Raw genomic sequence first — 26,682 nt, forward strand, 5'->3', positions numbered from 1 at the left:
GAGCAGCCTGCGGGGATTTTAAGGCAAGCACTGCGTACGGAAGGGTCGCTTTGGGATACAGCAACCCTGAGCGGAGCTGTGGGAGCACCATCACGCAGGCTCTGCCTAGTCTGCTAATAAACCAGATTACAGCCGGGCAAGCACCTTTTGGCAGACGATATGAACTCCGAACAACCGTACAACTTGATAGTGTTTAAATGGAGAAGGGACAGCAGCAGGAAGCTCAGAAGGTGTCCGCAGAAAAGCAGGGAGGCTGGGGCTCGTAGCAGGGCAACACTACCGAGTTTCTGTCCCTTCAAAGTCAGATCGGGGAGGGACTGTCACATTCGAAATACTACCTTTAATTCGTATTTCCCCTGCATGAGTATTGACTTGTTTTAGGGAGCCTGTTAAGAATCCCAGGCTTGTGACGCTGCCCTTGGCTGTAACCAAAACAAGGGACAGAAACTCCAAAGCGGAAGGACACAGACTATGGTGGTGTCCTCAGGGAGGGGTGCTGTGGGTGGGACTGCGGTCCAGCGGCCACAGCAAGGATGCCCAGCTATGAAGCAGGCACGAGAGCAGCACACGGCCACCGCCTCCGGAGAAACAGACTTCTCACAAAAAAGCCAGCACCGACCCCAAGCTTGGAAAATTGCAGCCTCGGGGCACAGCGTCCATAAAGTCTCAGACTATCTAGTAAAGAACAATCTACAGGAGGCAAGAGGAGACGTGCTGGGGATTCAGAGAAATTTCCCTAATTCCCAAGAACTATATGACACGAACGCTAGGGATACCTGCAACCTACTCCACCCCATTCTGCCACATATAGACGCAAGTCAGAAAGAACTTAAAAGAATTGTTTTGGAGAATAATAGTGACAAATATCATGTCAGAAGAATGGCACCAAGTTCAGATGGAAGGCAAGGAGAAGATGAAGAGCTTTTAAGGATTTTAGGAAATGGCTCTTCTTTCATCAAAATAACTGTCCTCCAGAGGAGTTGAATGCTTCCAGGAATTTCATCCTGAAAGGATACTGAAGGCGAAACATCGTATTTCTTGCAAATGGGAGGATATTTTTGCACAAGCGGCACACCAGTAATGTGACATTTCATGGCATCCCTTGTCTTCAGGGAATGCTAATGGGAACGGACACGCGAAGGTAAAAGAAGGATGCAGCAACACAAACGCGTCCTGCCCAGGTAAAGCAGAGGGAAATGATCCTGCCGAGCAAGATTTGGAGGTCACTCAGTAAGGCAACGTGCCCCTGTGAGCAGTTGTAACCTGTTGGTGTTACAGCCTAGCAAGCCCAGCGCGGCAGATGCCGAGGTATTCCCGAGGGAAAGCTCTCCCCGTTACAAACAGGAGCATCTCAACGGGAAACAAGAGCACTGCTTGTTTCTTGAGGACAGACAGCAACATGCATTAAGCAGATTGCTATTCTACCTCCTTCGGCAAGCCAAGAAAGCCATTCCTTTAATAAGACAGGAATACTCCAGATTGATTCTGTTGAGGCGTGAGTGACGGGAAGCGTACATACTTGCCACCACGGGACAGGCTCTGCAGACAGCGAACGAGGCTCCGTTCTCAGAGACGGGGTGCGTGAAACAGCTTGTCGCTGTCGCATCAGGGGATGAGGGGATTCCCTTTCAACCACGGGAAATGCAAAGACTACGGGTGAACGTGGGATGGGATGACACGAGCCTAACAGGGAAGGAGACAGGCACATACTGATTTGCCGGTAGGTAAATCCATGAATGCACACAGCAATGAGGATTTGAAAGAGCAAGGAATCACACATTAGAGAAAAGATCAAGATTACTCAGATCCCACTGAGAGGAACACAAGACAGCTCCAAAAGCTTTAGGAAGGATTGTATCTTTAATCCTCAAGCCTCTGGGATGGTCACCTTACACAGCCTCACGTGGTAGGGCCTGGAAAACCAACCCACCCTTACCAAAGGTGCCCTGGATCGAGGATTTGTTGCACCAGGTGAAATCCAAAGACACCACTTGGCCATCGCTACCCCACACTTCACTGCTTCAAGAGCGCTAACAAGAACTCAGTCATACACGTTTCTCCCCAAATATTTTTAATGTGTGACGTGTGGCAGATCAAACTGCTGTGTACCTGTTTAGGAGCACCTATGACATCATATGCTATAGCAATGGGCAGTTATCAATGCCCCTGCTCCCCACAATTTAGAATAAAACAAGCAGTGCCAGTCTGCTGCCCAGGTCCTTAATAGAAAACCATTTGTTCCTAGGAAGGCTCTAAACAGCGGCACTGGAGAGAAGAAACAGGTCTCAAGGCTGAGAACTGTGACAGAAAAGATAAGCCAGAAGAGCACACAGAATTCACTTACTTTTATCTGCGCCATATGAGCAGAAAAGGAAGTTTGCTCACGTGCCAAAGGTACTTAATGATTACTTTCCTTTCCTTGCATTACTATCCCGTACTTACTCCCCAATTTCCCACCACCCTTATGTCTCATCACCTCCCCGCACTGCCTTTGAACTCAGAAACGCTTGCTCCCATTACGATGACTCTGGGTCACCTTCCTTTTTCGTCCGAGTACCTTACTCGAAATTCCCAGTGCATCGCACCATCGTTTCCTTTTCTCTTTCCTTCCACCACCTTCCCAAATAGTTTCTCCCCTCCTGCTCCCCCTGCAAGTTCCTTCCCCTTACACGGGGCAGTCGAGCAAGCAAACAGCAGCCAAAGCAAACCAGAAACCGCAGCCTGCAAGAGGAGAGGAGCAGAAAGCCGAGCCCCAGGCTAGGAGGCAAAGGTCTGAAGGAAGACATGGCTGACTTGGAAACGGGGCTGCAAGGAGCCGGAAGGACCCTGAGGAAGTAACGTGGAAAAACAGGAAAGGAAGAAAGAAGTAGCAGAGGTACTCGCATCAGATTTGGTGGGAAAGGGGGGAAAATCCACACACAGAAAAGCAGAACAGTAAATCAGTGTATCACAGCAAGACGGAAACAGTGGTCCTTCCAACACAGCACACGTGGGTCTCCGGGGAAACAGTTCGTTTCCTCTGTCCCAAATATTTTACAGGACTAGGAATGCGGTTTTGTTCACTTTCTGAAAAGCACCGCTACAACTCTTCCAGATTTTGAGTTTGTTCCACGCTCTGCAGGCTGCGTTTAGGAAATATTTACGTGAAGGAATACACAGAAAGAGCTAACAAGAGATGGAGAAAATGTGCGTGCCAAGGAGCCGAGTTATTTTGGTATAGGAAACAGGAACTACTGGAGCGAGCTGAAACAATTTCAGATCCAGTTAACCCCGACAGACCTAAAGAGTGTTACTTGAAAGACATTTAAGAGCGTTTTAAAGATGCTCAGACAGTTCCTTGCTTCAAAGTCAAAAGCAGATACAAGCTCTTTGCATATATGCCAATACATTGCACATTCACGAGCAGAACATGATTGGAAAGAGCAGCCCAAACGCGTGTTAAATCAATGAGCAATGAAAGTAACTGGCACTGCAACTCCTAAAAAACCACCTCCCCTTACTGACTTTATGGAACAAAACCATACAAACCTTTGAAGTCAGTGAGCAAATAGCAGAACTTTCAGTATTATTTATTTTAAATCTAAATTCAGCCTATTATCTCCTCTCTGCTAGCAAACAGCAACCAGAGCTAAAAAAACCCCCCGTAACAACAGCAAGAAACCGCAGCAGCGCATTGTTCGCCTGGAGACCTGCACATTCACACCTGCCTCTCAACCAAGTTTGAAACGTCCTTTATTTTCGATGGACTTCAGTTTATTTACCCACACGCTGCGTGGGTCACCCACTGGGTCAGGCAAGATTCACCGATCTTAAACGAAATTCCTCTGCTCACCTAACAAAACGTTTTTAGCTAGCTATGATACACGGACCCGTCTTTGGAAATGCACTTCGATATTACCTGTGTCCTTATGAGACAGATTCACTCTAGAAATGAAAAGTCCTGAAGTTTCTCCATTAGGAAAGACTGAGAACAGACGTCCATCTCTTCCGGCTAAAGTAACTACTCAGTTTTCGCTTGCTTGTGTCAATTTTCCCCCTCTATTACAATAATAAAATTACCAGTTATTTACTCATCTTTAACCCTGGTGACCCTTAAGACAAAAGCTCTCTCAATTATTAGGTATAACGTTTCTAAATAGATGCTAAAAGCAACACTGAGATTTGTTGCTCCACACTGTATGATTTCGGTCGTTGGCAGCATTAACTTTACAAGGTGCTCAACAAATCACAGCATTTCCTTCTCGCCATACTGTAACCCATGAGTAGTACTCTCGCTCAAATCCAAGGTGAGAGACCTTAGGAATACAACAGACCGTTTTCATCTGCCCGTTTTATGTATACGTGTCTGCATTTGCTGGTGGTGATCCAAGAGAGCTGGTATATACGGTGCTATTCTGTCCAAACCCTACTTGGACAATTTGCCTTTCTGCTCAAGGAATTAAAAAAAAAAAATCTAACAATTCCTGTATGTGGTGGTTAATGAATCTGCATGCTACTTTCTAGTTCTTTTTTGCAATAGAGATACAATGCTGTTCTATTTATAAAGGTCAAGTAAATTGTATGCAGTCTATGGAGCCCTAACATCTCTGGATTATTAAAACAGAATATTTTATTTAGACAGCCCCTTTCAGAGAGAAAAAAAAAAAATCATCTCAGAATAATGCCTTTCCCCCTCCAATCTGAGTTAAGGCACCTACGCAATTCTGTGCACGCTGAGGAGAACAGGAACATGAATGTTTATTTGTTCTTCACTTGAATTATAACTACTATTATTTTTTAAACACTCTATTAACATTTTTACAGGTTGTTTGGATAAGCCACAGCTATAAATCCTGCCCGGCTGTCAAGCAAGGAGAAAGCTTTGCATTATCTTGTGGGCAAGGAAATGAACTGCCAAGAACAGCAAAGGGGGTTGGGGGCAAGGAGGGGGTTAAACAGGGTTTAACGAGCTTAAAATCGTTGCCCCCAGGCACACCTCTGCCATCTTCCCGTACCAGAAGGACGCCCCAGCGAGCAATACTTTCACAGGAATTGTTGAGGAGGTCAGACAAGGATTCAACAACACAGGGAGCTGACGATGCTCAGATCTTCCTTACTTTGTTGGAACCAGTGAAGTGGTTTTTAATCTTTAGCCAGTGAACAACAATTTCAAAATAAACAGGTTTTATGATCACGCTGCTGATTATGCCACAGTAAAACGCAGAGGCCTGTGTGTAAGACCGCTTAAGTTACACAGCTAATAGTACCTATGGAGATGCCAGCACTGCAAAAAGCCCATCCAAGACTCTGAGGAAGGCAGTAAATGAACGAGCAAACACAGAAATCCCATCAAAACCTATCCCAATTACAGCATTTACAGTTAAACGCTGCGACTTGCCTCGAAAGCACAACACATAAGAAACTCCTCAACTGAACCTGGTTAGGAAATTGAATTCCTGGTGACATTTCATCTTTGATATTCTCCTACCACGGCCTCTAAGGTCCAGTGAATGCCTGAGAGCTGAGGGCTGTCCTGTGCCATCGGGCCAACATCAAACACGAGTGCAATCAAAACTGCAGCTGAGGAAGATAGCTCCCTGAGTTTCACAGTTCTCATACTTCTCTCCCAAGCAGTTCAGAGAAGTCTGTAGAGGCAAGAGAGGTCAAGGAGAACAAAGAAGTGCCAGGCAGAATTACTACTTGCAGGTGCTCTAATTTCATTTTTTTTGGACAGATATGCCCAGCACACCCAGCTGGAAGTTAAGCAGCAGAAAACCCAAGTGACCAGCTATACCTTGCAAGAATCAAGCTGGGCTCCATGTAGCTTTTAGACTAAGGTAAAAAAAAATTAAAAAAAAAAGCATACAGAATGTTTCTAGCCTGAATTTTAACTATTAAAAACTATCAGCTCTTCACACTCCTGGCACACCTCTAATAACAATAAACCCACTTTTAAAGATTGTTGTGGAATTTACTCTCAGGTTAGTAGGAAAAGAAAACCTTAAATAAATCTGTCGTTAACCTATATCTGGGTTAAGTTTTGTTATTTAGGAGGAAACTTGGGCAAAGCTGCTCTGCCTGTGAAAATCACTGCCTCTTAAATGACAGCACTGGAATTTTAAGCATCTTGTTTTTGTTGAAGACTATGCCTCATAGTTGGCTATTTAATTAGGAATGAAACTTAATTTCTAATCACCGAGCACTCATGCTTACGAAGGAATTATAGTTTACATATTCTCTGGGATATAAAAATTAAGACTTTACAAATGCTGGTTAATCAGCATCGAAAGGCAGATAGATCAAAGCCTGCAGTGGTGGGGCAGACCAAAGCTTGCGCTGGCCACAACTCTCTCCCTCCCGGGTACGACACTAGGTGCCCCAAGCTGCCCATCTTCTTGTAAATTAAGAGGCAAAATATATAAAAAGCACAAATATCTCTGAAAAGGAAAAAAACCCAAAGGAACGAACAAACTTCATACTGCACTCTGGCCGCCCTTGAGGTTGCAAGCAGCCCTTTACGCAGGGAGATGAAATCCTCCTCGTCAAACGCAGAAGAGGATTGTCGCGGATCCGCAGGCTCCCTCTGCTAATCTGTTCTGGCAAGACGACTATGCTATTTGCTTCCTTTATAAAAAAAAATAAAATTTATGCATACACGAATAAAGGGCTAACCGTACAATCAGTAGCAACAGTAGTGCCAGGAGAAGAGCCTGCTGCAAGATAAAAATATGATGTAAAATGCATCATATAAGGATGATTTTTTGGCTCATCCTTTTTATATAGATCAGTTAGGCCTTGGTCACGGAGAAGAGTTTGGGGGGATTTAGGGTTTTGGTTTTTTTGAAAGCACTAACTGTTTTGTAACTAGAACAGCCTATGGATGTAGTGCGCCAAGGAAGGACGGAGGAGAGAGGACAAGCCTGGACACTGGGGCTGTGCGCCAAAGAGCTGGCCTTTTATTTTTTTTTTTTTCTTCTCAGCTGTGACAGATGTCCTTTCCCTACCACTCAGAATTTCTCTTTTTGCAAAGAACAGAAGCCTCGAACAGCCAAGACATTTGCAGACAGTATAAAAAGCGGTTTTGAGGGTGTGAGGGGGAGGGTCAAAAGCAGAAATCTGTTTATTTGGCACCTAAATATAGCCCAGTTAACTCAGCAAACATTTTTTCTCTACTACATGCTGTTTTGTCTATATTTAGAGGCTGTAAGGAACCAGCTGTAGCATCACCATTTTATTACATTCTCTGATGGGGAATTCGGTTTTGTTCCCCAGAACAAATCTTTGCCGCTAAGTGACCATGACCACTCACCTGAGCCTCGGGTGTAAAAATTAAGTTTTCAGCTGAAGCACCAGCCGTAAGGCCGAGCTCTTAACCTTAGCCTTACATGAAGGAGCTCTGCTCAGCTACGCCTGGCTGTGAACCAAGCCTCTAATAATCAAAGAGGACACGTCGCCAGGCTGCTATTCCAGGTCGGCCGCAGGTTGATTAGTTCTTTCATTCAGCAAGACTCAGCTGCCAGTAAAACACAGGTTTCAACCAACTGCGTTCAGAACAGAGGCTGCTTCTAAGAAAAACCTTTTCAGACAGTAAATAAAAAAAAGTTTTGGCATTTTGAGATTCCTGGTTAAAAAGCATTATAAACCTTCAGACTATTTTTGCCCTTTTTTTTTTTTTTTTTTTAATAAATAGGATTGCATACCTGTAGCATGCGGAAGAAAACTTTTTTTGTGATGAAAATTACCATACATTAGGCTTAGGGCTACATTATTATTATTTTTCCCCCATAATCACTTCAATCAAACCTTGCCTGCTGAAGTTTTATCATACAGACACATCTCTGTCAACGTGGCATCTGATTTACCTCTTAGACGAGCGCAGAAATAGACAATTGATTTAACTTCTCAGAATCCTTCCCTGCACAACAGATACTTTTAAAAAAGCATAGGCCACGGGCAACAAAAGGAGAGCTTTTTACTCAAAAAAACCCCATATTCTACAATTTTTTCTCCAATGCTTTCACGCTAATTTGCTGAGGTAGCTGTCTTTTATTCTCAACGTACGTACTGGAGGAAAGTGCACTTGAGTCTACAAAGCAATCCAGAGAAAATGGTATCAAGGCATTCAGTGACCGTGTCTGAGCAATCTTGGGATCGTCAACACAAATAGATAAAAAACCCAGACTTTTAGGTCTTCCGAAAACGTGCAGAGCACAGAAAAGGCTTAAAATAAGCAGATGATGTCAGTGGAAGGAAGAAAACCCGCAGAGCAGCGTGAGCAAGACAGGCGTAGCGCTGCTCATCTCCCAGCGATGGATCCGAAGCCGCGATGCGTGATGCCCAGGCTCAGGACCTGGCAGCCTCCAGTTCTGCCCGACCTGTCCTTGGTGACCCGAGCGACTGGGTGTCAGGCTGCAGACGCTTGTGATTCGGGGTGCCGCGGCGCCTCTCACAGCTTGTACCGGGCAGTCAAACGCAGAGCCAAGGCAACTCTGAAGGAGCTACAGAGTAAACAATCTGACAGCAAGTTAGCTTTTTTCTGCATCATGTTCTTCAACTGAATTGATAAAAATTCCATTAAGAGGCTCAGAAAAAGCATGGAATATTATCTCCCCATAATATATCATTTCTTCAGTATGAACAAAGTCAAAAAATATTTCAACTGCTGAACAACGAAATCAGAATAGGTAATGGAGGTGAAGGCTTCCAACTACGCAAGTGCAATATGTAATTTTTTTAAACGTCAGGAATAGCATCTCAGTCTTATAAGGCTCCTCCAACATACATTAAAACTTCAAATACCTGTAAAGATCCTACCTTCCTGGTACATTACACAAGCATCTGTTTTACATCACTGTCCTGACCATCCTTAAGACATCGGCTTTACTTCAGTGCATAAATCAATCAGCTTGTCCTAACTTACACCTACGCTTCCAAATCCTATGCTATGCAAACAAGTTCACGAAGCTTTACATTTTGTTTGCTACGTATTCATAAATTTCGCACCAATTTAATAACGCTGCCACAATGGAAGATTATTTGGCTGCATTTAAACTGCAGCCTTCTTCAGCACTGTCCCAGCAGCCAAAATTTTTGGGGTCATTAAATCCAGGGAGCTTAATCAAATAATGTGCCTCCAATTTATAACGTTTGCCCGTCACAAATCACATCAAGAATCTTTTGCGGTGGAAAAAAGTGAATAAAACCCAAGTGGATACAGGCTCAATTTTATTAAGCCTGCAATAGAAGAGTCCTGTGTGGCTCACGGATGGAATTTGTGATCAAACCAAGGAGAGAGAAAAGAGCCACCGTGCTCCAGAGGTGAAATCTGAGTGACATGGACGCACGTCCCTGGCTCTGCCCGATTTCAGTCAAGTGTCCCCAGTGTCCATCGCTGTGCTGATGGGGCAGCCTCACCCTCTGTGAAAGCTCTTCCATTTGTACCTGCGAACACCAGGATCATGCCTCAACCCAGGTTTATATATCCTAACCGAGGCTCTAAATATCAGGCTAGTGGTTTTGAGTTCTTTTTGGCTTTCAAATAAAAAATTAAATTTAAAAAATCCACCTGTTGTGTCTATGCAAGGGTAACAGCACAAAATCAGAAAGCTCAGATTTGCTCGATGATGTCTCTTTTGGACTTGTTTTGCCCACCTAAATAACGGTAACAGTCATCCTTGTACAAAGTCTGAAGGGAAAAAAAAAAAAAAGTCGGGGATTTAAGAGGGACGTAATAATTTGTTCCTAGTCATGGATAACACATGCTCTTGAAGTACCTGCCACGACGGTTGATGAGAAAATAACAACACTTGCAAAGCAGAAGGTAGAGCAGCTGCTTTCTGCACGACAGGAGCAGAGGTCGGGTCCACCGCTGTACACAGCCAAAATACCATTTTCCCCAGTGCCTAATCCCTACCAAACTGGGGTGGCACACATAACATACCTGCACTCACAAGTACTGCCTAACGTGCTCTGGTATTCAGGCTTGCCATGCCTGCAGAAAACGCTCCTTGACAGCGCGTGCCCTCCCGCAGGCACATTAATAAATCTAGTAAATGCATGGAGGGAAATAAGACGGATAGTTAGCAGTCCCTTGGGACTCTTCTAATGAAAGACTGCTGGGCCGCAACACAATATCCACCCTGCAACAGATCGCCGCCGCCAAAAAAAGGCCACGCGAGCTCCTCCTGCCAAGGCAAGCTGCGACTCCGAGATACCCTGTCAGAGTTGGTTAAGAAGCAGCAAAGAAAGAGAGTTGCACCACCTGCGTCCCTTCTCCAAGCAGAAGGGTCGCAAAACTTCAATGATCTTCCAGCAGCAACAAGGGTAACTCCAAGTGGCGAGTCAGAGGCTGCGTCCTCCTTTCAGCAATGCCCTGAACCAAGTAAAACCAGAGTATCTGCCTTACTTAAGCTCTCCCAACGTACTCGTTATCACGGTATCTGAGTACATCTGTGTTTGGGTAGGCTGCTAATAGAGAAAAGGCGTTGCTTCTCCACACTTCATTGCTCTCGTGTGCCTCAGAGCTAGGCTTCTACAGGGAAAACAGAAAGCAATCAAGTATCTGATGAGCAGGAGATGTGTTCTCCCCTTCGTGCAATTGCTGTCTTAACAGGATTTAAATGTGCAAAGATGTGTAAGGAAAAAAAAGCTTTTATATATATATATGTATATATGTATACATATATGCGCACGCTCCAGTTCAACTAGTTTTTAAATACCTAGCAGGTTTAGATAAACAGCACCATTCGAGCACTCAGGCACAAGTTATGCATGAAGGTGTACGCGCACCCCCACATTTCAAACTGAGATTTAGCCCACTCTTCCGCCTGTACACTCCCCACCAGTGAGACGTCGCTGTTATTTGGTCCATAGGCAGGGCAGCGATGAGGACAGGTAACGATAAACGCTAAAACGCAGGCTCCCGGAGCTGGAGCAGCACTTCATCAAGCAGCGCACGACAACGTATTGAGTCACTGCAGGATGACATTCAGCCATCGCACGGCGTGCGCCGTGATGTTTTGTCAATACAACTCAAGGCCATTACCACTAAACGCCCCGATGCGGAGCGAACCAGCCGCTCTCCCACTTTGTGTCCTTTTTGGTGCCGGTTCTTTAAGGGATGTGCATTATCTGTCTTTCGGCTGAGTTGCGCAAGGTGCAGGCAGCCAACGTGACAGGATTGCTGTTTGCCCGTAACAGGAGGCCCACGGGATGTCACATCTGATCAGTCGTGAGTCAACTGATTTTGTACAAACTGGCATGCGAGAAAAGCTGGATTGGCAGGAAAATCAAGCCTCCTGTGGCATCTTGTGCTACAGGCACTGGAGGCTCTCTGTCTCCTGATATATAGAGGAAACAAGGCAGGTTTTTTAGGGAAATGTAAAGTCTGGACCCAATCAGATGGAACAGCTTTGTGGAAGGAAGAGCTTTGGTGTTGGAGAGGGAAGAGAAGGACAAGCATCCATAGGAAGAGAGAAGAATCGTCAGCAGAAGAAGAGGGAGCAGGAACGTGAGACCGAGGGAAGTAACTGAGGGCTCGGAAGGGAAGGGAGAAGAGGGTGGTGAGGCCTTTCCGGGGAAGAGCAGTCTGCCCTGCCGCGGTGGGCAGAAGGGACAGTAGTGTGAGGGCAGAGGGCTCTGGGAACACAACGCCAGCACGTGCTGCAAAGGGGACAGAGAAGACACAGGAAGGACTCCGGTGGGAACCTGGCAGCGGAGAGGAAGGGAACAGATGCGATGAATTCAGCCCACAGAAACTGCAAATCGCAACATTCCTGCGTTGTACAATCCCACCCTGCAGATTCGTACCCAGCTGCAGGTCACTGCAGAAAACCAGAAAGGAACGGTATAATTTCTCTCCTCTGCAGCCCCCTCTTCCACAACACTTTTTTCCTCCCTCGCTTCTTAAAGCGGGAAGAGAGTGAAAAGAAACCCTACTGCCTCGTCCACCTCTTCCAGCCGCTTCCCCACGTCCTTGCAGCCGTTCGCTCCGCACCCCTCTGCAGCCTCCGGAGCCGGGATCCAGCCACCCAGCCAAGGACGGCAGCGGCGAGCTGCCGTTAGCGCAGACGTGGGAGCTATGTTGAACAACCCTGCTGAAGACCGCGTGTCAAAATCATTTTTTTGTTTTGTTCATTAAATATATCTATATATCAAACTACAAAACACAGCAGCTGACAACAGATGTGTATTCTCCTGTAGGTGACCGAGTTCACCCACCCTTAAACCTCTCGCGTAACCCTTTAGAGACTTTCACCAATTTAAGCAATACTGAAACTTCCAGGCAAAGAGGTGGACGCTAACTCCACTGCGTACGTATTTCCAGCTCAGAAAGGAGGATGCCTGACCTTCTGTTTTACCTAAAGGAATTTCACGGGTTTTTAAGAGTCGTGATTTTCAAAGCATCTCTGTAGCTACTAAGATCACATAAAGGTATAGCTGAATGGCATTATTTGCATCGCATTTGGTTTATCTACACCTTTCTTAAGTGCTTGGCTGTCGCCTTGATGTGCTGTTGCTGGACTCATATGACAATTGATTTCTTCTATTCATCAGAAACGTTACCCACCAAGAAAGTTATTTTCCTCATTTAGCCTGTGGACTACAAGAGCACTAATGAATTGCCCTCACCCGGTGGATCCCTGCACACAATTGACATCAAATAGGCAGCTGAAATAGTAACAAGCACTGACAGATCCCAGGGACCCACTTACACTGGGGGCAGGGAGCAAAGGCTTTGGATTCTCATCACAGCCATGTCACCAGTTATTTACTCTTCTGCTCCTGCATCTGAACGATACTCTGTGGCTGCTCAGCCGCAGAAGCCAACAGCACTTCAACATTCCCAGAGCCCATTTGATACCGGACAAAAATCCATATACAGCACTGATATTAAAGCCTGATTGTTTTCTATCCTAATAAAAGTCGATCTCGTAGGATATTGGTGTCAATGCAATACTCCTATACATGTGGATAAGTATATACATGCACATACACAATTGTCATATATATATATATATTTTTTTTTTTTCTCTTGAAACTAGGATATCACATTTACCACAAAGTATATTTACAAGACCCCAAGTTTCAGTTTTGGTCAACCCAGACATCTACGTTATGATTTCTCCTGTTTGTTCAGATCCCCCATGATCACCACCTCACAGAATATTAAATAAGTGAACAAAATGAGCTGGCCTGGCTGGGTAGTTTTCAAATCCACTTCAAGCCCACGTCGCGGTGCCGGTCCACAGCTTTCCTGACACAGTTTGTGTGTTTAACAGGAAACACCTCCAATAAATATGCTCACAAACTGAATCAAAAAAGGCAATTTTGGAGAAAGAAACACAGCTCCGGGCAGGAAAAGTGATGCAGTATGATGAGGGGCTTTTTTTCAGTGACACCCTACTTCTAGATTGCTCCTAACGAACAAGCACCAAGTACAGTGCAAATATCCCAATCCTGCTCTGCAATTTTAAAGTCTGGGAGACCATTTTCTACTTTGGAACCAGGCACCACTGCTCAAGTTTGGCTATACGTGCTCAGGCACTAGTTTCCAAGGAAACCAGTGACTGCATGAGCATTGCAAAATGCAAGTCCTGTGCTCGCTGGTTCTCGAGTACACTGTAGCTGTCTCCGTGACACAAACCCTTCCAGGTAGGTACTTTACCACTGTTTCTCAAAGAACTTAATATAATTTCCGACGTTCAGGATGTCAGTGTACACAGTACATATCCAAGCAACGTTGCACACTTGCAACCAAACCACTTCCTGTAGATGTTGCGAGAAGGAGAAGGGAATTCTTTGCATTTTTTAGGCTCCAATGTGGCAAATATTTTTGTTTTTTCCTGTTCTGTCAGCCCTTCAAAACAAAGACAAGCTACACAAACTGTGAACGTCAGGGACTTCTCTGCCTGCACATACCCCCTGCAAAAAAGCAGACGAAAAACATTTATACAAATATTTATCCTTTACCCTGCTATAAATGCAAGTATTTTGGCACCAGGAAAAGCCAAAAGAGAAGAAATACGAGCAGCGCAGGCAGTAAGGAGTATCATTTATGACAGTCAGTGGCATTTAAACCACCACCATCTCCAGTTCAAAAAGCACAGCTTCCCAGGACCCCTAACCTTAAGATAAGGTGTGTATTCCACGACTTCCGAAATCCTAGCATCCCACAGTGGCCATCCCACGCAGGATAACCAAAGAAACAGGTACGTATCAACTCACCGTCCTTTTTACCTCTCTAAAGGAGCGATTTTTTTCCCCTCGACTCCTGTTTTGCACCTGGTGCTCAGTGAGATAGTGTTTAGTAAAGGCATGGAGTCCACTCACCTTCCCAGCGAGTCTGCAACACAGGTCACTGCAAGCAGCTGGCTAGTCTGAATTTTGTGCTACTACGTACATTTTGGCCCAGTATCAGCACTCTGATCTGGGAGACGGCAGGGATTGGACTCTTTTCAGACACTTAAGATGCATATTGTGTTTAGGAACAGAGGATGCTAAAGCTCAGGACTACTTTCACAGCGAGTCTGGAGAGAAGGCATGGTCTAGGACCTCATTTTCAGTTGATGTACTTTAAAACTATCCACCCAGTAATACAAATAAGAGGAAAAAAGTTAATTCTTTAGAAAATTAATTTATGAAGATGTATTACAATTTTAAAAATAGTTTCCATGTTAATGATCGCCTTCAGTTAAGTGCTATTAGTTTGCTTAAAACTACTGTACTTGCTGAATAGTTTTGTTTTGCATACAATCACCATAAAGATTTCAATATAGTTTCTGAACAGAGCTACTTTGCTTTAAAACCTAGTGTATCTACACTACACTGCTAAAATTAATATCCGAAAGCAGCAGAAAATCAGAGAAGTATGTGTTGCTTATTGCTACTAAGCAGAACTAAAAATAATTGATCTTGTCGTCACTCATCAAAGGAAGAATCAGACAGAAAATGACAAAACAAATATGTGGCTTTATGTCCAGTGAATTGGTCTTTTACCTTCCTTTGAACAAAACACCTCTGGTCCTTAGACTTTACACGCAGCATAAACATTACCTGATTAAACAAGCGTACTTCAGAGATGACCCAGAACGCTACTTGCCAACGGAGAAAAATCTTTGTCCTCTGCCTAACAACTAAATACGATACAGTTATTCCTTACCCCCACTAGTAACCAAAGCCTCAGAAGGCTGAATTATACAAAGAGCCAAACTACCAGCAATCTCGCGCTTGCCGCTTCACAAGGCATTAAGCGGCACGGACTCCGTGGCGTGAGTCACGCGTATGCCTCTTGCGAACAGGAAAGCCCCATCCACCACCACCGGCGCCAAGCCAGACCTGTCAAAACAGAGGAAAATAACATTTGACTGACTTGCATTCGCCGCTATCCTTGACACGCCACATGTTAAAACTTCTGTCAGGAAGGATATCATCCTTCACAATAAAAACTCATCCCTGCTCCCAGCCCTGCTGTGGGAACGGAAGCGGAGCAAGCTGGGTGTTTGGGGAGTCAAAAGAGGAAACGGCTCATGAGGCAACTCTGCCAAGCTGCCTTGGCCAGCCGTATAGATGAGATAAGTTTAGGACGGGGCTGCTGGGCAGGCAACAAGTCCCACGTAGCCAGACTCAGCAGCGAGCTGTCCTTCACAGCATCCGGGAGCTTGTCCATGCAAATCAGCCAGCTGAAGCCAAACACAAAACCCACGATAGGGTTGGAGTGGCACCACACTGCTGGAGAGGCAGGAGACAAGTCGATCTGTCCCCTTGATAGCCATCAAGACGAGTGGAAAGCTAATCAGCCTGGGCCTCAGGGAGGTCATTACCCAAGACAATGCTCTTGGCCACATCTCGTATGGGTGGACACGTCATCCTTTCTCACAGACCTCCTACCAGTGGAGAGATGCTGCCCCATCACCACTCAATGCATATCAGTAAAGTCCTAGCCCTAAAGTCTTAACCCCCTAAATCCTGCATACCAAGAGAAAAAAACAACCACTGACATCAATGTATATCAGCATTTAACCAAGAATTAGCAGATCTTTCCAGGCACATAAATTCTTCTTCAGAACAACATTAAACTACATTCAGATGGATTCAATGCTGTATCATGTAGCATATAAAAGCAACCGCAGAAGTTAATTACACTCAAACAAACCATAAACACATTTCCATTGGTTGCTGGACACGTCATACTGAATTACATCTCAATACTGAAAAACAATTAAGGTTGCGCCCCTACATCCATCGCTGCTGACTGCTTTTGATCTGTTGTTTTCTGCAGCACGACATCAAAACCAGAACATAACAGGGCTGAAGAGGCCACCATCCCTCGTCCAATTTCACAGCTCCTGTCCGACATTTCGGGAGGCAATCACAGCGAGAGGGTTGTCTCAGTTCCCGATCACAGGTCCCTCCAATCATCTCAACCATCAGTTTCTAGTGGTTAAATTATGTTGCGACCATCCTCCAAATTATTTTAGAAAGAGGAAAGCATCGGGTTTAAGAAAAGAGGTTGAGGGGTTTTGGTTGGTTTGGGTTTTTTAGAACTACAGTTTGAGAGTTTTAATTCATGAACGGCTCCTGGGTACCGCAGCATACACACCATTTACAAATACCAGCAGATAATTTTATGCAAACACTCTAAATATGAAGTGCTTTTCAAATATTTCTGGGGGTTTTATTATTATTATGATCACTTAAAAATATGCCTCTAGTCCACATTCGCCTTCAAAGAACCAATTTGTCCGCTGAAGAGATTTTGTTAAATCTCTTGTATGTACGTTGTACTTTCCCTAAGGCTATGCAACCAAGTATTTCGTTTTTTTAAAACCAGAACTCTTAAATACGACTCACAGGCTGCTCCTCCCCCCAAAAAAATGGATCTCTGGGATTCTGGCAGATTCCCCAACTTTACATTCAAAGCATTCCTAAGTCTGTTAACTCACAAAACCAAGTCATTTTTCACCTTACTCAACAGTTTCTACAAATGACGCAGCATTTTGCCGTTATCTCAGTTAAGGCAATGACAGGACATGCACCACCTCTGAGAAGAGAAGATCAGGCCCTATACATTTCTTCATGCTCACGAGCTCTCCGCTTTGCTTTACATTCCGCTTCTACAGTTATTTTTTTTCCCTTCTGGAAAACAAAATATGCTGATTACACAGTCTTCCAAAAAAGCATACATCTGTTGCCAATCACCGAACAAAACAGCGTTTTAAAATAAAAAGTCCTGGGTATTTTCCCATGGCAAGTACAAAATAACGAAAAGCGAAGAGACGAGAGTTAGAGCTTCCTAGTTAAAAAGGCTCTTCTTTGGTTTGCAGCTCTGTAAGATCTTAATTGGAATAACAGTCGGGACAAATTCGGACTCGCAGTATTCTTTTCATGCTGACAGGCTGTTAGCAGCCAGGATATATCCTGCAAGAGGTCAAAGGTGTGGAAAAACAAACAGAGCAGCGATTTTAGAAGATGAAGAGGAGATAAGGATTTGTCACGGCATTTTTCTACCATGGAAAACCATCCAGCTTTCTCCACAGTCTGGGCCCACTTACTCCAGTCACTTCTTGCAAGTTATTTCCTTTGTGGGGAGAAAGAAAAAGCCACTTCTTTTAGACAACCGGCTTCTAGTTACTTGAATAGGATGCCTGACAAAGATGCCAATCCCTGACTTCTCTCACTGGTCTCATAACTTGGAAGAAAACGGCACGATGTGTCCCTCCAAGGATTTTAGCTATAAATTCCTCATGTGAACCCACAAGGTCCCATTTCACATTTTTAAAAAAAAAAATTTAGAGGTGAAATAAGGCCAACCCTGCAACAGCAACTAAAACTCTTAACACTCTGAAACAGATTTTTTTTAAACTATATGCATCTTAAACGGTGGGGTTTGTGTTCAAGGTAAGATCTTGCAGGAAATTTCATGGCATTTTTCCATACGAGGCAATTAAATTTACTTTCACTCTTAAAAGCCAGTCAGGGTTTAACTATTTTATAACCCTACGTGGCATCACAGCAATTTCCAAAGACACTTGACCACAGAGTCAGACCCACAGGTATCAGAAGTCTATCATGGCCCTCGGGATCACTCCTCCTCGTTTCTAACGAACTTACTACTACTACTGATCCTACCAATCTCCAGCCGCCTTAGGTGCTCCACAAGATCAGGAGGACAGAACCAGCACAACTTAACTGCAAAAAAACCCCACAGGCCACCAAGACTGAAGATTTCCTGTGCGTCCTCTTGGCGCTCCTACTCCTCTATAATGCTGGAAAACAGGCTGCTGCCCTTGGTGGCTCATCAAAACCAAAGGTTGGATGCCATTACCTCAAGAGTCATTGAGGTTTGGCATGAACGGGGCAAAAAAGTCAACCTTTGTGTATTTTGGTAGTTCCTCTTCTGTTTCCAGGTCCTCTCCACCTTAACGCCCAGTACCACCACAAACGGCTATCTTGAACATCAGAATGTCATCAAGATTGCGTCATGCTTGTTTAATCAAGACAAGGACCTCCCCTCATCCACTCACAAGCACTGTCTAAGCCATATTTGAGGCAGCACATAGAAAACTGTAAAAAAAAAAAAATAAAAATTCAGGTATTAATGATCCCAAATAAACTAGACCACTTGTGCTTCCTCACTCAGTCTCCCAGGAACATCTACCACTAACAGAGCAAGTCATCTCCATTGCATTTTAGTCATGAGAACTACAGGTAAGCAAAATACATGGCTCAAGTTTTCCTTTATTTATGCAGCCGTGTCTTCCTTTCCATTGGAATGCACAAATTAAACACGCTCATCAGTGCAGTTATGGATTTAGGCAAGCACCCGAGATGACCATCTATCTCTAGAAGACGTCGGGTTGCCTCAGCGGGTGTCCATCCTCGGGCGTCAGGCTTTGAGGGCTTCTCGTCACCATAACGTAACATGGCTGAAGCAGAACAGCAAACACTTCCCAGGGCAACGTGCGCTCCTGAAGTCATTAACAAGTATCTTTTCCACCTCAGCGATTAAAGTCTGAAGCTGCAGGTTGACCTAAATATTATAAATAGTATTGGAGTATTGACCAAGGAAGGTCAGTATGAAATACTGATGGGTGGCACACGCTACGCCTCACGTGAGGCTGCGGCCAGGCACGTACGCAACGAGCAATTAAAATTCAAGCTGGAAAACGTTAATTCAAGGCTTCCTCAGGCTTCCTACGTATTTCACCGTACGGGGCAGAGGTTCCAAGCTTGTTCTGCTGAAACCTGAAGCGCTTCCCCCAGCCTTGGGGAAGCTCGATTCGCACTTCGAGGGCAGCAAGGGGCAAATGCACGCGTGTCCCTGACAGAAAAGTATTTTTGGATAAGATACTCTGTCCTACAGCTTAATTGAGGAAATTAATGTCTCTGGGCCACCTTATCCCACCTTAGAGGTTTACCAGATGCACCACAGCTTACACAGACCCACCAGTCAGCCCGCACCATCCCCCCCCCCCGCCTGACACAGCCCGGCCTCCACTTTTTGGGGTGTTTTTTGTTTCTTTTGGGGGGGTTGGTGGTTTGTTGGTTTTTTTTTCTTGGTCCACCCCAGTTTCTCCCCACCGCCCTTTTGGATCCAGAGCCGCGGCCGTTCGCCTTAAAAGGGCAAAATATCTGTGGAGAAACGGCGGCGGGAAGAGGCGGGAAGGGGAGGGGGGGAAGCGGGCGGGCAGGCAGGCAGGCAGGCAGGCAGGCGAGCCGCCACACGGCGGCCAGGCCCGGCCGAAGGTCCCGAGGCGGCGGGCCCGGCCCATGGCGGCCACCCTCCCTGGGCAGGCGGCCCCGGCGCGGCCGTTGCCAGGAGACGGCGGAGCCCCGCCATGGCGGCGGGAAGGGCCGAGCCTGCGCGGGCAGGGCAGGGCAGGGCAGAGGGCACCGCTCGACCCCGGCCCAAGACCCACCGCGGGAGACGAGGCAGTCGGGGCGGCAGGTCCCGCTCCGACACCCCCAGCCAGGGCAATGGCGAGCACCTGGGCATCGTCCCTCACAGCTGCCCGGCCTCAGCCACAGCACCTGCGCCGCCGCCCCGCCCGGGAGTTAATCCCACAGCCGTGCGGGGCTGCAGAAGTCCCGCGTGGGGCTCCGGAGCGGCCCGGCTGGAGCAACAGGGGCCGAGGGCCCGTCTGCCGTGTGCCCTAACGAGCGGCGGGGGCCGACCTGCACCCCAAAGCCCACCCGGGAGCGGGGAGGCGAAAACCAAAATTAAACCCACAACCACCCCGATACCAGCACGGCTCGAACGATCTTCCGCGACCCCAGCGCTCCTGGGGTTTAATGCAGCCAGGGAGATGTCGGCCGCAAAGGGGAGGCGGGTTTCTCCACCGACCGGCAGGTCGAGCCCCGGTTGCCGCCAGCCGAGGGGCGCAGCCCGGCAGCTGCGGGCAGGGACCAGCCGAGCCCAGGCCGGCCCCGCCGCCTCCGCTGCGCTTGCACATGAAGCCAGGCGCTTTAGCAGCACATAGTATCTTCCCCCCCCCCCCCCCCCCTTTAAGAAGTGCTGAACCAAATGCACTGCAATTTATTGGCCAGGAAAAGATACGGGGGGGGGGGGGGGGCGATCCCTCTCCCGCAAGGTCTCCGTTTTCTCCATGAAATCGCTGTAATTTCCTTAGTCTGAGGCAAGTGTGAAACCAGGGCAGAGCATCTCCCGGGCGTGCTGGGAGCCCCGGTTCCCCGCAACTTTCCCTTCCCGCCGCCCCCCGCACACCCTCCACCGGACCAGGACACTGCAACGAGCCTCTGCCGCTGCCTCCCCCCAAACACCCGCACCCACCGGGCAGGGGAGGCCGGGCAGGGCGGCGAGGAGGCTGCTGGAGACCCGGGCACCGCGGGGCTCCCAAGTTTCCCTGCCCGCCCCGCCGTGAATCGCTCCCTGCGGGACACCGCTCCTCCTCGGAGGGGAGCGACCCCCGGTTTTCTCCCGTCCCCTCCCGCAGCGGTGAAGCCCCCGGGACCGCGATGCGCTCCGGTTCAACCCGCCGGCAGCAGAAACTCCCCCGGCGGCCGCCCGCCCCTGCCCGAGCTCGCCGCCGTGCCTCCCCCGGCGGGAAAGGAGCCGGGGCGGGGGAGCGCGGCTCTGCCCCCCACCCCTGCGCTCACTCCTGTCGGACACCCCCTCCCCACGCCCGCAGCTCGCAACTTTCCCACCCCGCGGGGCCACCCGGGAGGGTGCGGGGGCGGGCGGCACCCGGGGCGGCCGCGGTTCGGGGCTCTCCTCCCCCCTTCCCCCAACAACCCCCCGGCCCGGTGCCTTCCCGGCGGGCGGCGGCAGCGAGGACGGGGGATGGAGGGGAAGCGGTGTCCGCCGGCTGCCCCGCAGGCAGCGAGGGGAGAAGGGGGGCGAGAGGGGCTGAGCGCGGCGGATGGAGAGGCGAGGCGAGGCACGGAGCGCTCCGCTCCCCGCGGGAGGGGGGTACCCGGGGTGAACCCCCTGCTTACTGCGGGCTCTTGGGGTAGAAGGGGAGGGTGACGTGGCTGAGATCCTGGATGTCAAAGGCGGTGGGCTCGGCCGAGATCGCCTGCCGCTTGGTCCTCTGCTCCCCCTGCAAGGTGCCGGCGCTCTGCTGCTGCGCCTGCTGGGTGGCGGGCCGGATCACGGAGCGGTACTTGTCCAGCTCGTTCTGCAGCTTCTGGATCAGTTCGTCCTTCTGGTCCAACTCCAGCTCCAGCTCGTCGATGAGAGCATCCCGCTGCCGCAGCTCCTCGATCTTCTCCTGCAGCGCGTACTGTAAATCCCGCAAAGTGCCCATGGTCCTGCCGCCTCGCTCGCCACTCGCCTCTCCCGGCAACTTTCCCCCCCCCCCCCCGGGCCGCCTCCCCGCACTTGGGCCAACTTCGCCTCCGCCGCCCCCTCCGGCCCCGGCCCGGCCCGGCGCGGCCCCGCTACCCGCCGGGGCCCCGCCGCAGCCGGACCCCTCGCCGCCGGCACCGCGCTCCGGAGCCGGGTTGTTAGGGGCGATTTCGATCCGGCTGCGTCAGGCTAGGCTGGAGAGGGAGCGGGAGAGACACACGCACACACACACACACACACACACACGCGCGGAGGGGGAGGGAAGGAGGGAAGGCGGCGGGGAGGGAGGCAGGGGCGCCTGCGAGGATGCACATGCACTCCCCGCTCCCTCCTTCCCGGCCCCGCCGGCTCCCCGCACCGCCCACACCCCCGGGGTCGCCCGGCGGGGGACGCGGGGAGGGGGCTGGCCGGAGGCTCGGCTCGGCTCGGCTCGGCTCGGCTCGGCTCCCCCCCGGGGCTGCGGGAGCGCTCCGCCGCCGGGAGCCTCTGCCGAGCCCTTCCCCTCCCGTCCTTTTGCAGGAGGAGGCCATCAAACAGGTCCAAACCCGGGGAGATGGCTGCTTTCGGGGTGTCCCCTGGTCCTCTCCCTTCCCATCCTCTGCTCCGATCAAGGGTGCTACTTTTTCCCTACAGAACCTGCCCGGCTTATCTCCCGTTTACTTTCTTTTTTCTTTCTTTTTTTTTTTTTTAAATAGCCAATTTTGTCATCTTCTCTGAGTGAAAGCACAAGCCAGTGCCTGGCATCGCTCCTCCTCAGTCTCAGCACGCTTTGGGCTCCAAAAACCCAGATTTTAATGTGAATATCGGTCAAGTATGTCTGCACTGGAAAAGCCTGGAGGCAGGGCATATGGGTCTTAGAGCACTAAAAAAAAAAAACCCTAACTTAAAATGTGGGAAATAATAGACTTGCTGCGTAGCCCCAATACCCACATGAAAGCATAAGCTAGTTTCTGCCGTACCAAACGCGACAGGATTTTCCCAGCGTGCGAGCGCGACGCCCGATGCTCTGGGATTGTCTGCGTGCCGACAAACCGCTTACATGCCGGTTCTACCTATGCGATGCAGTCCACGGGTCTGCAGCACAAAAATAACAAAATAAAATAAATGAGCCGCATCGGATGAGCCCTCGGTGCCAAACGGCTCTGTTTTCTTTTGTCTTGCCTGCGTTCGCCAGGCGAGGAAGGGACAGTGATCTACGCCTGTGACAACGCGGCTCCTGGGCTTGGCCCTCCAGGGCAGAAAGAAGGATCTGGGGGCAAGAAAATAGCTGGTTTGGGGGTTTCCGGATAAGACTGCACATTCTGGAGGAGTCGGGGGTAAAAACCCCCAGAGCCCAGCGAGAGCCAGAGCTTCTGCAGCGCTGGGGCAGCGGCACAGTTTCGTGCTTGGATGTTTTCAGGGCAGCAAAAGCTGCTGCTTCAATTCCCTCTCTGGGAGTTCGATTTGGGGAGGGGAGAGGGAGGCTGCAGCCGCGGATACGTTTTTTGGAGGTGGGTGGTACCGACGTGTTAGTACCTGCTGTTAGCAGCGGGTCTGGACCTCCCATTCGAGCATCAGCTGGAACCGAGAGACATCCAGACAAGAGACCGCGTTTATGGGACTGAGCTTTTTTTTTTTTGCTGGTTTTGTTTGGTTTGGTTTTTACTGTTACATACTGGCGCTTGGCTGAGTCCAAAGTTCCAGCTTTCGACCTGCAGATGGTCTTTATAAAATAAATTTAAAAAAAAAAAAAAAAGAACGGATAAGGAATTGCAACTGCTCCCTGCTCAATGCTGTTGTTTGAAAAGGCCTGGCCTCTCTTCGTGAGCATGAGGCTTTGCAGGTTCTTCAACTATTTGATCCCTCTTGCATTTTTTGAGATGCACGTGGAAAAAAAAAAAAATTGGGTTATGTAAAACGTTTCAATTTTCAGTCCCCCTGATGCATATGTGCCAGGCACAAAAGCAAAGTCCCCTGGTTGTTTGCATGGGTTGCCAAAGTGCTTTACGTTCAGACAGCATTTTTTACTGTATATTCCCTCCATTGCAATCTTGCGTAACTCGCTAGGAACAAAAGTACCGAATATCTTGTGAACATTTCCATTTTAAAGACCAGCGTTTAACTAGATGCACTCCTGCTGCCCACAAACTAGGAATCAATGATAAAGAAAATATTTTAACAGCGTTCAGCAGACATGCTTAAAGTTTTATTGCTTTCCTCCCTCCAGAAGCGATACCAACTTCTGGACGAGGCAGACGGCGATACGGTTAACTGAAGCCCACCAGGCTTCAAAAGAATAACAGCTCTGGGGGGAAACTTGGGCGTAATTTCTCGATGACAAGCAGTAAAGCCACGTTTCTTGGTTTCTATTAGAGGTGCGTAGCCTGGGACAGAGACAACAGTACCTAGATCAGAAAGGATCTGGAAAAAAACCGTGAGAAATTACGGGGAATAAAACCGGCGAGGAATTTCACTGAGCGTATCTAAAGAAAATATTTATTTACAGATTTTCATAAGACTTATGAGGTCTAAAGAGAGGTTTTATGGCTCACTTTTAGATTTGGGACTCTAATCAGCAGCTGTCAAGTCTAAGGCTGGTCCTCCCCGATTTAAGGATGAGGCCAAAGCAGCCCAAAGGGCTTCACAACCCGACAGCCGCGTTCTGCCGCGGGAAGGCAGCCAGCAGTTGCCTATTTTCGACTCTTCGCTGCTCTCCCAAAGAAACCATCGGGCGAGCGCAGATCTCCTCCCCGCGGTTCATGCTTCAGGCTTTCCCGGTATCGGCTGGTGTGTAATCTCAGGGATCCCAGGGTACCGCCCCACTCTGATAAAAATAAATCCTCTGATCCCATCCCTTTCAACTTAAAGTTCCTGATTAAAAAAAAAAAAACAAAAAACCAAAAAAACCCAAAACAAAACCTCAGACTCTCAGAGCAGCTGCTTTATCTTCTCAATCCAGTGAACGGAAAGAAACTGTTTCAGGGAGAAGAATGGTAGGAATGCACCAACTGGCTTGGGTTTCGGGAGGACAGGGCGAAGCCGCTTGCGATCTGTTAAGGGAGCCTTTGGCTACGGTCATCCCAAAGCCCTTTTCTGATCCAGCCACTGCAGTTCTGTGCCTGGAGGTCAAGTAAGCAGGGAGCCGAAAAAAAAAGAGCCTCTGCAGACGGTGACCTCTCTGCCCCAAAGCACCGCGTGCGGGGCTTGCTGATGGGAATCACACGAAACGGGGATGTTTCCTCTCTTCGAACAGGCTCTGATATACTCACAATATTTCCTCTCTGCACAGCTCCTAGGTTTTAATAGCTTTTGCTTCTAAACCTTTCAAGGATCATCTGTCACCAAACGCACCCACTCAGCTGCCATCTTCCCAGCTAAAAACATATCGGAAAGCTCTCTATTCTGCAAACATCTCCCTGGGCTCGCCAGTCGAGCAGCAAGCGGGATCGCTGACGGGTAAACGTCACCTTGCTACAGCCGGCCAGGACAGCGCGGACAGAGGAGCCGGTGATGCGTCACCGCGTACAAACATTTTCCTCCTCCTGGAAGCATGTTTTTTCCCTGCCTAATCCACTCCAGTGGCAATCCTTACTCTTTTCCCAAAAGAAAGTTGGAACCGCTTGGATTTTGCGACGCATTTCTCTGCTGGTCAGGGCTTTGTGCGGATTTGGGAAGGCGTGTGACCGGCGGGACTCTACCCGCCGATGGCTCGCAGCCGGCTGCAAAGCCGAACGTGTTCCCTATGTGCGTATTCACAGCAACACCTTTACGATGTGAAGGAGGAAAGACTAAAAATACAGGAAGATCTAGAGGAAAGCAGCACGTACGCGAGCTGAACTCTTGCAAAAAGCATGCTACGGCCAACTCGAGTTGCAGTTCACCCCTGAGAGTCACCACCTCTCATCCGTGGGGTGCTACCTCCTCCGTTCCACCACGCACCCAAAATTCACGCCAGTCTCTGAGGCAGAGGAAGGACTGCCGCCTACTGAAACCCGAACGCATCTGACCCCTCCCTAGGGCACATTTGGCCATTTTTTTTGCCTTTCGCCCCAAACAGAGTGTCTTCGGCAACCCCTTCTGGGCCCACGGTGCCCTACAGATTTGCAGCTGGAAAATAATCCAGGCTGGAACTACTGTGTCAAAGCAGCCTCGCCGAGACCGAGGAGCAGGAATTCGCAGTATTTGGGGAGTACTTCAGCCCCGTTTCTCTCCAAAAATAAGCCCTGTTGTCTTGTGACATTGGGCATTCCTCCTTATTTTGGCCCTTTTTGGAGCCTCTAAAAATGAAGCTGAAACGCGTTGGTTCATCCCCGCGGAAGGGATGGAGATATCCAGGGTTGGGCACCCTTGCAGCGAGTGCTGTCTTTTAAACCCCATTGAATCCCGAGTGTTGAAAGTCAAATCAACATCTCAACTGGATTATCTCAAGGATTTTCCTTTAGTATGTCGATTCTTTCCATTATCAGTAAGAAACACTGACAAATAGCTCTTGTGAAGAGCATGCAACCGCTCCAGCCTGCCCTAGGAAATCCTCCCAGGATGAGGATCATTTGGAGTAGAGTGCACGAGAAGAAAAAAAAAAAAAATACCCCGAGATCTATCAATGGTACAAAAAAATGCTCACTGCAGAGACAAGAAAAAAATAATAGTGTGCTGTACTGCAGTTGGTAATATGCTTAGCTTTTTATATCACATTAGGGGCATGCATAATAATACAAAAATGAATGTTTGTGTCATGCAAGGCAAAAGGCTGAGACGTTATGAGTGTATAATAGCACAGAATTATCCATGTAACACGGCGGTTTCAAGCCTTCCTCCCCTTGTGCGTGCGCACACGCGTGTGCCAGAATCAGATTTAAGATTCAAGTTTCTTGTTCTCCCTCGTGGGTCCCTTTGCCCAGAACAATAGATGGCAC

General features: G+C 48.3%; 1 protein-coding gene across 2 annotated transcripts in view; it reads right to left on the reverse strand.

Moving 5' to 3' along the window:
- The window catches only part of PRKG1 (protein kinase cGMP-dependent 1), a 494,892-nt gene that overhangs the window by 438,439 nt on the left and 29,771 nt on the right, over positions 1-26,682 (reverse strand). The window contains exon 1 of one of the 2 annotated variants that reach the window (XM_054832399.1): positions 21,436-21,766. The exons of the other annotated variant lie outside the window; for it this stretch is intronic. Coding sequence (XP_054688374.1) covers positions 21,436-21,746 — 311 coding nt within the window. The 5' untranslated portion in view covers positions 21,747-21,766. Of the gene's footprint in view, positions 1-21,435; positions 21,767-26,682 lie in introns of those variants that run through there. 2 annotated transcript variants of the gene reach the window in all.

This window comes from Grus americana, chromosome 7, assembly GCF_028858705.1.
Source record: "Grus americana isolate bGruAme1 chromosome 7, bGruAme1.mat, whole genome shotgun sequence".
Classification (NCBI taxonomy): domain Eukaryota; kingdom Metazoa; phylum Chordata; class Aves; order Gruiformes; family Gruidae; genus Grus; species Grus americana.